Genomic DNA, 12,045 nt, shown 5'->3' with positions numbered 1-12,045 from the left:
CGACACACACATTAAAAGATGAAATATTATAATGGACGCAATTGCAGGCGAATATACTTGCTTACTATCCCACGGATTGGTGTCTATACAAGCCGCCCCCTGGGGGGAGATCATAATGGATTGTTGGACCCATGTTCAAATATTGTGTTGGCTCTGGGTGTGGATATTAACTCTGATTGTTGTATAGCGGAGGGAGGGAGTGAGGACGGGCTCACAGATATAAAACTTTATCATCAATGGAGAAGGCTGCTGGCTCACTCATTGCAATGATGCTGAATCAGACACACACACGCGCACACACACACACACACACACACACACAGAGACACAGGTGTGCGTGCGATACGGACACACACACTGTTTTCATAAACTCACTCTCACACACTAACACATTCTGACACACACACACACACGCGCATACACACACACACAATCACAAAAGAGACACACACACACACACAAACTCACACGTAATTTGCAGAACACAGTGTGAGGCCCAACCGTGGCTTTGATACATTTCGCCCAATATCTCAGAAACCCGAAGCTGAGAGCAGACAAAAGTATTGACTCAAATTCCATCTCCTAACTTACGAGCAGTTAGATGTCCATGGGTGGGTTTTGCTTGACGCATCGTACAGATTTAAAATGCTGCAGTTTGAGGCTTGATATTGAAGACGGTGGGACTCATTTATTGCGGTTTGGCATCAGTGGTCAGCATGATCACTTCATGGTGTAGAAGGTAGTGTGTGTGTGCACCTTTATCCATGTACGTATATATATGTAAAATGTTCCCCAGGTTTACTACTGGTTTAGTCTCAATAAAATGAATATTGCATGACATTATGTCAATGTAATATGTTAACATGATGGAATTACATGGAACACAAGGTCCAAAAATGCCCAAATATGCATACATATGAACGAAACTTTCAGTAGGATATAAAGGAACGCATAGGAATGCATAATGCATCGTTCTTCAGTAGTTGTTTTTGCGTCACTGTGCGTCTGTTTGGCCTGTGCTGCGTGTGTTTGATCTGTGCTTGTATTACATGTGTCGGTGTAGAGTTAGTTTGAGTGTGTGTGGGTGTGTGCAGGCACGCTTCAGACTTAATTATTCACTGCGACCGGTTAACCGTAAAGTTATTCAGGGTTTCATTTAGCTAACGTTATCTATTTTTGGCAAATTAGCATTTCGACGAGCGTGTCTTAAATATCGTGAACTAGAGCGTCAACGAGGAGGGATCCATTAGTTTGACAGTTGCTCAGACGAACCAGCAGGGGGCAGTGTGGTGTATTATGCTTTCATTACGAGACGGACTTAAGAATATAAAAGGCCATGACGCCGCGTCATCCATCCATCTTCTCAACCTGCACGTCTCTCGAGGTTACAGGGTGGTCAGGGACATGGGGAGGGGGACGACCAGAACAACGATGACATTTAGAAACAGCGCCATGAGATGTCCATTTTCCGGCTTGTCACAGCTGTGGCCCACTAATTAACGGGCACACCCAAGTGCTTGTTTTTTACCTTGAAGCTCCCGCGGGAATCGAGTGGAGACGGAGGGTTTTCCAGCGTCCAGGCATTTACGCGCACAAAATGCTTCAGTTCATGTAGAAAAGTTTGCATCAGTACGCTACATCGTTTTTTAACAATTGTTTTTATAGAATACATTTTTCAAACGTAAGTTATATTAAACAAATATTAAAAAGTAGTGTTTTGGTAAAACATTTTTTTAAGAGTCCATCAAACACAAACAAAAAAACGGACAGATAAGTTAAATTAAATGCCAGAGCATTGTCAAATTTATGCAAACCACAGAAGTGGAACAAATGATGGTCTGGGAGGAATCTGGTCTCTGGAGCTCAAGGTGGCTCTCATGGCTAGAGTCTCCTCGTCTTAGCGCTCCTCTAATCTAGTCCAGCCTCCAAGGACTCTGGTTAACCTGGGGATCTGCAGTCTGACATGATGGATCGGCCCCACACCATCCACAGTCATCAAGAGGCACAGCCCTGCATACCGATGAGTAGTGGGTAGTGGGTCCACTTCAGGCCTTCAGGCCCTCTTTTTGTTTTACTGTTCAGTATTTATGACCATTCTTATCCTTAAACACAAATTGTTGTCGTTTTCAATTTGAGGTTGGCATGATGAATAATTTATCAATTGATTGTGGTGGGTGAGAGACTTTGATACTCCCTCTGGCCTTGCACACTAACGCAGACGGACAGACAGACAGACAGACAGACAGACAGACAGGCTGGCAGGCAGGCAGGCAGGCAGGCAGGCAGGCAGGCAGGCAGGCACACACACACACACACACACACACACACACACACACACACACACACACACACACACACAAACACGCACACTTGAGCTGAGGAGCCACATTCATCCAGCAAATTGCGGTGGATGAAGAGACTCCTACGTACTGGTCGTGGGAAGGACTGGCCTAATGGACCTCCATCCAGCCTGAGTGCCACTCAACAAGCCCCTTCGAATTTATACCGCAAGGGCGACCCAGAATGGGTCTGTTTGTGTCGGCCTGTAGGTCTAGGTGTAGGGCTGTCTGTCTGAAGGTAGCTCTGTGGTTAGAGTGTGTGTGCGTGTCTTACCCCAGTCCTGCAAGATCCGACACCAAGTTACCCAGGGCAGCGGCTACAGAGAGAGGGAGATAGAGAGAGAGAGAGAGAGAGAGAGAGAGAGAGAGAGAGAGAGAGAGAGAGAGAGAGAGAGAGAGAGAGAGAGAGAGAGAGAGAGAGAGAGAGAGAGAGAGAGAGAGAGAAAGAGAGAGAGACAGAGAGAGAGGGAGCCAGAGAGAGAGAGAGAGAGAGACAGGGAGAAAGCCAGAGAGAGGGAGAGAGTGAGAGAGAGCGAGAGAGAGAAAGAGAGAGAGAGAGAACAATAAACAGGATTAATGAACGGCTCACTAAATTGTGTATGCTGTGAGGGAATCCAGACAGGAAACAAGTCATTGTTTATCACTTTGAAATCTAGTTTTAGACTCAGTTTCTAACCTTCACAGCTATGGGCTATAGCTTTGAAGGTTAGAAAAATATAAAATAATTAGTCTAGACCCAGGCATGTAGATATGTAAGATTCAATCAGTTGTTTTTTTCCCCCTCTTAAAGTCTATATTGCCAGACAATCCAGCTCGCTCTGATTAAATTTGGTTTGTTCTCTATATACTTAACTTATATAAATATATATAAAATATGAGAGAGAGAACGTCTGAAATTATCAAAATTCAAGAAAAACCCATAAAACATCCTTCAAATTATCTGTTAATTTCTTACCAAGACAGTAGGCTCAATCAACAAGATCTCAAAGTGTTCCTGGAAAGCTCTGCATGTCTGAAAGCATCCATAACTCCAAGCAGTCTAAGTGGCACAGTCTGTGGCACAGATGCTGTGGTCAAAGAGTGATGTACAGATCCTCTAACCTGACCCTTTGAGTAGAATCTAGCATTGGCCTCCTGGGATACGGATAGCTTCAATGCTAATAAAGCTCCTTCAGCCATGAGGTAGCTAATGGAGGAGGTTAGCTCGGTTGTGCGGTCTGGAGCTAACCTCCAGCCCACCAGGCCGTGTGTGAAGTCATTGGAAAGAGACACAGAGGGAAGGGAGGAATAAAAACGTGGAGAAAATCCCTACTCGGAGTACCGAGTGTCTGAATACTTTTTGACGTGGTGTAGAATCGTTAGCGAACAGGTGCATCTTCTTTATCTACGCCCCCGAAGGCTTAGTAACAACGACATCCTACCTCTGGGAATTAGAGTGAATAATTCAAAGAATAAAATGAGAGCAAAGACACACCGGGCGGTATCTCTTGGCTCATATCCTTCTCTCTCCTAAACACACACAACACCCACACCCAATTAAATGTACTAATTGGAATGCAGATGAGTTCTAGCAGCAGATGCAGTCCTCTCGCTGTCTGTCTGTCTGTCTCTGTCTCGTGGTCTGTCTGTCTCTGTCTGTCTCTGTCTGTCTCTGTCTTGTTGTCTGACCCAGGTAGTCCTGTTTCTTTTCCCCGTCGTGGACTCGTGAATCCCCCGGCAGCTGCTGTTACTTGGTTTGTGATTTCAAGAAAAAACATTTAATCTTTGTCGGGTATCAGTGGAGTTAAACACTTACTGGCTGCTGATAAAAGCTGAAAAATAAAGACTTAGATTCTGAAATGAAAGTGTAAAATCGGATAGAAGTGTGCATTTTAGATTAAAAAACATCCATCATGTACGCTGTGAATAGTTAAGAAAAGAAAAACACATAACTGTAAAGGCACAACCACAATCAATACATCACTACATCATCCGGTAGTGAGTGGGCGAGATCTATTGGACCGATAACCTATAGCCGGAGAGCTTTGTGACTTCACTGTGTTTTCGCACTAGTAATCACCTTTCCAGCCGGCCAGGGCTTGAGGCTTGAGGGCTTTGACTCAGCGGCGTGTCCGATTCAATACAAACCTACAGCTAGCCGAGCAAAACACTGACACACAAACACAAACACGCTTTGAAGAGTAATGGGAGTGTCTCATGACAGTTTGCCAGAGTGAACGGTGGGACATTTAACGTGGTTAGATGACTCCATCACTCGCACTAATCAAACGGTGAGGGCAAGGGAGAGAACAAGATGGAGACAGAGCTACCTCCATCCTTCTCCTGCCTTTCCTGTTAAACAACACAGGGTTGAAGGAAGGTTGGCGTTTATGTGAGAAAAACCTCAGCCACAAATAACTAAACCGGGCAGATAACACAAACACTTAAGAGTTGTTTGTCGACCGGATGGATTGGATTGTGTTTGTTGCTGCCCAGTAAAAAAGAAATTCATAATACTATAAATAACAATCTGTCTTAAAAAATGGTGGTGCATTTCTATTGCTCATTATAACCGAGAGCTGCCAGGGACAATATGTAAAGGGTTATGCAAACACATTGGATCCCTTGTCACCCTGGTTCTAGATTGAAACACAAAATCAACTTAATATAATAAGAGTAAATGAGCTTTAGTAACAGCACATTATCCATGCACCAAATGCATTTTGTAATTTGATCGTACAATGAGGCGGTGAGGACATGATTGGGTCAAACCAGGCGAGAGGGTCTGTGTGTGTGTGTGTGTGTGTGTGTGTGTGTGTGTGTGTGTGTGTGTGCGTGTGTGGGTCTGTGTGTGTGTGTGCCTGTTATCTTTGCACCATAGGCTGTGAGGACATGATCAGGTCAAACCAGGGGAGTGGGTCTGTGTGTGGTTGTGTATGTTTTTGTTTGTGTATGTATGTCTCTGTGTGTGTGCGTGTGTGTGCATTTGCGTGCGTTTGTGACCTGCAGGAGGCACAGAACCCAATTGCCGTTGAATGTTTTCAAAGGAAGAGATTTCCCCTTCATGCCTCACTCTGGTCATTTTGTTTTCCATCACCCATTCATTGTTCATCTTCTCGACCATCCGACCGTATATCTCCCATCACTGGCTTTATTTATGAAAGGTAGTGAAGAAAATATAAAGGCCATCATTTCCTGAAATGTCCCCTAACAACTCTCTACTCAATGCCAACATATTAACCTTGAGGCCAGTCAGGATTGTTCTATGATCTTCTCTCCCCCTTCGTTAACTCCCTGATGAGGCAATACGCTGTAGATTAGTCCTTCCTCGATGGCCTAAAGGCCCGCTATTCAACGAACATCAGTGCAGTTGCTATATTTCGGTATATGGCTGCTGGTTAAGACCGTCCATCGCTGCGGGACTGTGTGACTGAATGATTACACAGTTCAGTTGTACTTATTTTCTGCTGAAAAAGCCAACCTTCAGCAGATAGTTTTCCCTATGTGTGTTCTGGCTTCATGGTTTTGGTCATTCGGCAAGACAAATGGACAAAAACCTCCTAGACAGACTTAGATGATGTGAATCCGGATTTCACCACCTTTCGATTTTATAACTAGCAATACAGGGATTGGATATATTAAATCCCATAAACCATAGTGGATGACATTCCATAACCTCAAGCCACGAGCAAACTAATGTATGCATGAGATGGAGATGAAAATAAATTGTAAATCCATGCAGCTGATCTGGAGGAACCAGGACAGATTTAAAGACTTAAAGGTTCCTAGCAAGAACCCACTGAAAATCTTCAATGGTTTTTACCCAACGTTTTCTACCACCACTCGTCTGTCGGATCCAATAACTGAGCGCTCAGTCCAAATACGTCGGCTCTCCCCTGTTATTGAACCCTGACCATAAGCCTCCACTTGCAATAATCCTCCATACCTGCCTTATTGTTAACCTAGGACCTTTCACAACCATGACATTCAAAGGCTCATCTTTAAACCCATCCCCCTCTGTAGGCCAGCTCTACCGCTGGAAAGTAGGAATGCAGAACACAAAATGTAAAGGTTTGCATATCAGGAATTGAAGTCTTAAATGATTGCCCTCTTGGTTCAATGGCGTAATCAATCAGTGGTGGTGGGAGTCACAGCTCCGAAAAAACCCTGATGTTAAATGTGTTGGTGTTTGTGCCCCAGAGCACATCATTTCTGTGTGACTGACTGGCTGTAAGCTATCGCTAAAGAATGGAGTCAATAATCCACTTACTCTGAATTCTATATTTCTCCGCCGCAATGAAAGAAACCAATAAGATAACTCTGTGAGATAGTGTGTGTGATTACAGTTGTCTACTTCTTTTCCACAAACAAATTGTCCACTGGGCCTAAAAAAAATCCTGCAAATATTGGTATTAAAAAAAGACTATAGACCACTCTTTCACCACTTAAACTCACTACACGTCAAACGCCCAAGGGTGTACTGCAGTTGAATGCTACTGCGTACCCTTAAGAAGGATTCATTGACAATAACATTATTAATATAATGTAATAGGGTATTATGCATGCGGTTATCTTACCTGCCATAGTTGAAATGCCAAGGATCACTCCAATAGACAGCTCAATCTGAGTGCCCTGGGGAAATACAACAAAGGCACAGTCAATTTGACACGCAAACATTCTCTCTTACACACACACACTCACACACACACACACACACACACACACACATACACAAACAGGCACACACACCCACGCACGCACGCACGCACGCACACACGCACACACACACATACAGACTTATTGAGATCACATTGGCTTCATTGAAATGCGGTTCATTCTATGATATCTAAATACATTGTTTCATTAAAATGGATTCTGTTTGTTTTACTGCTTCATTCTTCAACGGTGTCACACCGGGATCACCCCTTACTATGTCTTGGCACCAAGAAGACGACGGCATTCAAAATAAGAGACTGCAATCGACATCTGGCCTCGTTAGGCCTCCAATTCCGTTCCGATGTGCACTTGGCAGCACAACAGGTCTCCCTAAGTGCTCTGAGCAGACAGACTCGTACCCACAATCTGGAAATCATGCGTTAACTAGGTTCTGCCCCAGTTCTGCTGTGGTACCGGGGGCCCTTCTCCAATGGGCCCACCTGCGCCCCATTCAGTTCCACTTAGGATGAAATTCAATTGGAAGTGGCTTCAAAAATGTGAGACCACAATTCTAGCTCTATAGTGCACATTACCTGCGCATGAAAAATGATTGTATTTTTATTTGCGAAGCTAAATCCCAAGGTGCATAGCTGTTCATTCATTGTCATCCAATAGAGAGGGTCTGGTACTTACAGGTTCTTTATGCAAAGGAAACATCCCAGGGTGACATTTTACATTGAGCAGACGCTTTAATCCAGTTACAGACATACAACGCTTCATATACCGATAGCGGAGTCAACCATGGAAGGCCACAACCAGCTCTTCGGGAACAATTAGGGTGAGGTGTCTTGCTCAGGGACACATCAGCATTCAGCCGGGAGAAGCCGGAGATTGGACTAGCAACCTTCCGGTTACAAGCCAACGCGCTCTACCTCCGGGGCTAAGCCATAATCCAATCGATAAGCTTGTGTATGTTGCCAATACACGTCACACCGATAGATTTACGGCACATGATTAGTGTCCACATTCCCCCTATACTTCCCCCAGTTCGAACACAGCCAGGATCGTTCTAATTGTCATGGTTACTGCTACTGCTTCTGTGTCCACTGAGCCCAAACACCTTCATAAGTAGTTGATCAAACATTATAGATAAATAACTAGGTATGTGTATTTGTTTGTGTGTATGTGTATGTGTGTGTCTGTGTGTGTCTAAGTGTATGTTTGTGTGTGTGTGTGTGTGTGCGTGTGTGTGTAATCTGTACTGTTCTCGACCTACTCATCTGCTTCGTCGCAACAAGTGTGTATCGCGTCGTTATAAACTGATTAATTTGCCAGATTAATTGCCCAATGCTTGCTGATATGTTATGCTAATTAGGTTCCCACCCGGGGTACATGAAACGTGATTTGACAAACAGCTATGTGGGGATTGTTTGTCAGTGAGGTTGATTTGTGTTTCGGCGGAGCTCAGCAGACAATGGGGTTTATTGGGGTCTCAGAAGGAAAATACACAAGGAGCCTAATGGAGACAGAAGGGCTGAGTAATCCTAACGAGAGGTTCACTGAGAGAAATAAAGAGACAGCTCTGTGTGCAGATGAAGAAGGCGGTGGGCGTGCCGACATAATGAGAGGCACGGGGGGTAAGAGATAAAACTAAATGAGCAGAGGGAAGAAGACAAAAGACGCCAGTCTTTTTGTTCTCTTAATGGCTCCGAGCTTCCTGTGTCACGCTTTTGAGGTACTGAGCTGAATGGGACGGGGGACGGGGGACGGGGGACGGGGGGCTGAGAGCACATCAGGAGTTGAGATACTTACAGCCACTATCATGATGGCATTGTCCAGGAATCCAAAGCCCACGAAGGGGATTGCATTGTGCAGCAGAACTGGAATAAAAAGGTCAAGCACATTGAAATCCATTTAGAAATAGCATTGCAATATATAGTTATGAATATGCATAAAAGCTGTATTGAATGTCAAAACAGTACAGGAGTAGAAGTCACAGCAGGTAAACATATTAGGGATTTTTGGTGATGGTAACCATGGCAACAGAGGAGGGACGTTGCCCTTGTGTCGGTTGAACGGAAAATGTCTCTGGGAGAACTTGATTAATTTAGTCTCTAGAGAAGTTCCTGTTCAGGGAAGTTAACAGGATGAGGTCATCAGTAGGTGATTCTCTCTCTCTCTCTCTCTCTCTCTCTCTCTCTCTCTCTCTCTCTCTCTCTCTCTCTCTCTCTCTCTCTCTCTCTCTCTCTCTCTCTTTTATCTCTCTCTCTCTCTCTCTCTCTCTCTCTCTCTCTCTCTCTCTCTCTCTCTCTCTCTCTCTCTCTCTCTCTCTCTCTCTCTCTCTCTCTCTCTCTCTCTCTCTCTCTCTCTCTCTCTCCCTCCCTCTCCCTCTCTCTCTCTCTTTCTCTCTCTCTTTCTCTTTCTCTCACTCTCTCTGGAAAACTGAATTAGAGGTGTCTGTGTGAAGGAGAGATAACTGAAAAGTCTGAAAACAAACAAAGGGTATTGTAAACTTTTGGGAAAGTGATCTAATCATCTCAAAAGTTAAACACATCACAAAGAGATGTGTTCATGTCAGAAGTGTGTGTGTGCTTGTGATTGGATTGTTGATGCCGATAACAACACAAGCAGCTTATGCACTGCAGCTCATAAAGTTGTGTTTCAGTTGTTCATCACTCACAATGAATAATTTGTGACGGTGTTGCTTACAACTGGTGGAAGGCATTAAAAAATCATTACAGACACCAAGATCATTCAAGCTTGTAGAAGCCTGAAAAAAAAGTTGACAGTTAATACTGGGGGCCAATCAATTTGGGAAAGTAAACCAACTTAAATTTAATGAATCAAGTGGACAGCTTGGCTACACCAAGAAATAATATATGAGCCTTGGCAAAATGTAAGGGAACCTCAAGTTGAAACATGAAATAAGTAAAAACAAAAACAGGAACAAAAACTTTAGCAATAGTTATTTTAATGGAGTTTACAGAGGCAACAATGGCTTGATTATATGAAAGATCAGGATGTGTTCAATGTGAAGGATGCTGTTGCCTATCCTCAAAGAAAAGCCAATATTAAGATGAACGTAAACATTTCCTAACATTATTTACACTTTTTGTAACTCTACTATTTAACATGTAGTTTCAACACTAAATAATACATAAAACCACAAATGACAACCAACACTGCAGAGCTCCTGAAAAGGTTGGGGGGTGAGCATACACACAAACAAGCAGCATAGCAGGAGCCATCACACTCAACAAACCGTCTTCACCAAAACAGGTGCCAACAACATCTGTCTCTTACCGTATCTCAACTGGGCCCGGGTTGGTGGCGCCACCTCCAGCTGTCCTGAAAAATGGAGAGAGAGCGCGAGAGAGAGAGAGAGGGGGGGGGGGGGGGGGGAAGAGAGAGAGAGAGAGAGAGAGAGAGAGGGGGGGGGGGGAGAGAGTGAGAGGGAGAGAGAGGGAGAGAGGGTGAGGAAGAGAGGAAGAGAAAGGGGAGAGAGAGAGGAGAGGGAGAGAGGGAGAGAGAGGGAGAGAGAGAGAGAGAGAGAGAGAGAGAGAGAGAGAGAGAGAGAGAGAGAGAGAGAGAGAGAGAGAGAGAGAGAGAGAGAGAGAGAGAGAGAGAGAGAGAGAGAGAGAGAGAGAGAGAGAGAGAGAGAGAGGAAGAGAGGAAGGGAGGGAGGGAGGGAGGTAGGGAGGGAGGGAGGGAGGGAGGGAGGGAGGGAGGGAGGGAGGGAGGGAGGGAGAGGCAGAGAGAGAGAGGATCCATTAAAAACCTTGGCGTCACCTGTTCTGTTTAGGTTGTCTGTGTGTCAGCGGGGGGTTGGGAGGAAAGTCAATTTAAATGTCACTTTTAACGACCCAGCCCTGAAATGGCAAAGCCGAAGACTCAGGGGTCGACTTGAAAGCGAGAGAGGTATAAAGCTAAGGAAAGAGATAAGAGAGAGAGATAAAGAGCAAGAGAGAGCGAGAGAGAGAGAGAGAGAGAGAGAGAGAGAGAGAGAGAGAGAGAGAGAGAGAGAGAGAGAGAGAGGATCAAGGTTTGAGCCCTTTTCCCTCCATCCTTGTTCCCCAAACAGCCCAAAGAAGAAGCCTGTATCATGCCCGTATAAACCCCGCTAGCCTTCCCTCCCTACTGACCCATCCAACGGTCTGAGAGTTCAGCTTCACAGTGTAAAAGAGAATCAACATCAAAGGATCAAAAAGCAGCGTCAGTGTGAGTGTGTATGGACGCGTTTGTGTGTAAGACACTTGCAGGTCGTCGATACATGCTTAAGACGTCCTTACGCTCTTACGCGGCTGTTCATACACACTTACAAGTGTGTATGAACGCATAAGTGCAAAAGGACACCTTAAGTATGTATCGACAACATGTACGTGTCTTTGAACGCTTAAGTGTGTAAGGATGGGTCAGTGTATTATCACATCTCAAGTGTGTATCGACTTGTGAGTTTGTATGGATGCAAGCGTTCGAGAACTAAGCATTAAGTAGACTGAACGGGTACCAAGAAAACGTGTGAGAGAGAACGAGGGAAAGAGAGAGTGAATGACTGAAAGGTCGTCGCGCCTGCAGTATCTAGCCACAGAACAATGTCACTAAATTCACCTAGAGCTACTGACAGAGCAGAATCTCAAAAATATAAATATGACCATATATGGTCACTTGAAAAATCAAGAAATAAAAGCGCGTAGCAAAAGCCTAAAACCCCTTTTTCCCAAATCCATGAGTGTATTCCACCTCGGGATTGCAGCTGAGCTACAATTGTACAGATATTGATGTGCCGGGGGGGGGGGGGATACATCACATTTTCAGGCTTATTAGCTTTACCCATCCCTCGGGGGTAGCTCCTAAACTGGGCAGTCGTATTGGTCTGAAGTAGTAGAACCAAGCCTCATATCGCTGACGTCATAACGTGGGGGGGGATCAACTTCTTTTCTGATGAAAACACATCATCAATCATCACCGTGGACACACAACGGACTGATTTATAAAGGTCAGCGTTGAGGGCTCCTTCGTGATGTGAGCGGACACGAAGACGAACGACGGGGGGTGGGGGGGATGAGGACAC

The 12,045-nt window shown here is 44.7% G+C and overlaps 1 protein-coding gene across 1 annotated transcript in view; it reads right to left on the bottom strand.

Moving 5' to 3' along the window:
• LOC115553403 (transmembrane protein 65) overlaps positions 1-12,045 on the bottom strand; it is a 35,828-nt gene that overhangs the window by 7,429 nt on the left and 16,354 nt on the right. Inside the window, exons 3-6 of the mRNA XM_030369586.1 lie at positions 10,278-10,322; positions 8,787-8,854; positions 6,896-6,950; positions 2,614-2,656 (exon numbers count right to left, since the gene is read on the bottom strand). Coding sequence (XP_030225446.1) covers positions 2,614-2,656; positions 6,896-6,950; positions 8,787-8,854; positions 10,278-10,322 — 211 coding nt within the window. The remainder of the gene's footprint in view (positions 1-2,613; positions 2,657-6,895; positions 6,951-8,786; positions 8,855-10,277; positions 10,323-12,045) is intronic.

The sequence above is a fragment of the Gadus morhua genome, chromosome 11, assembly GCF_902167405.1.
Source record: "Gadus morhua chromosome 11, gadMor3.0, whole genome shotgun sequence".
Taxonomy (NCBI): Eukaryota; Metazoa; Chordata; class Actinopteri; order Gadiformes; family Gadidae; genus Gadus; species Gadus morhua.
This window is presented reverse-complemented; position numbering and strand designations above follow the sequence as displayed.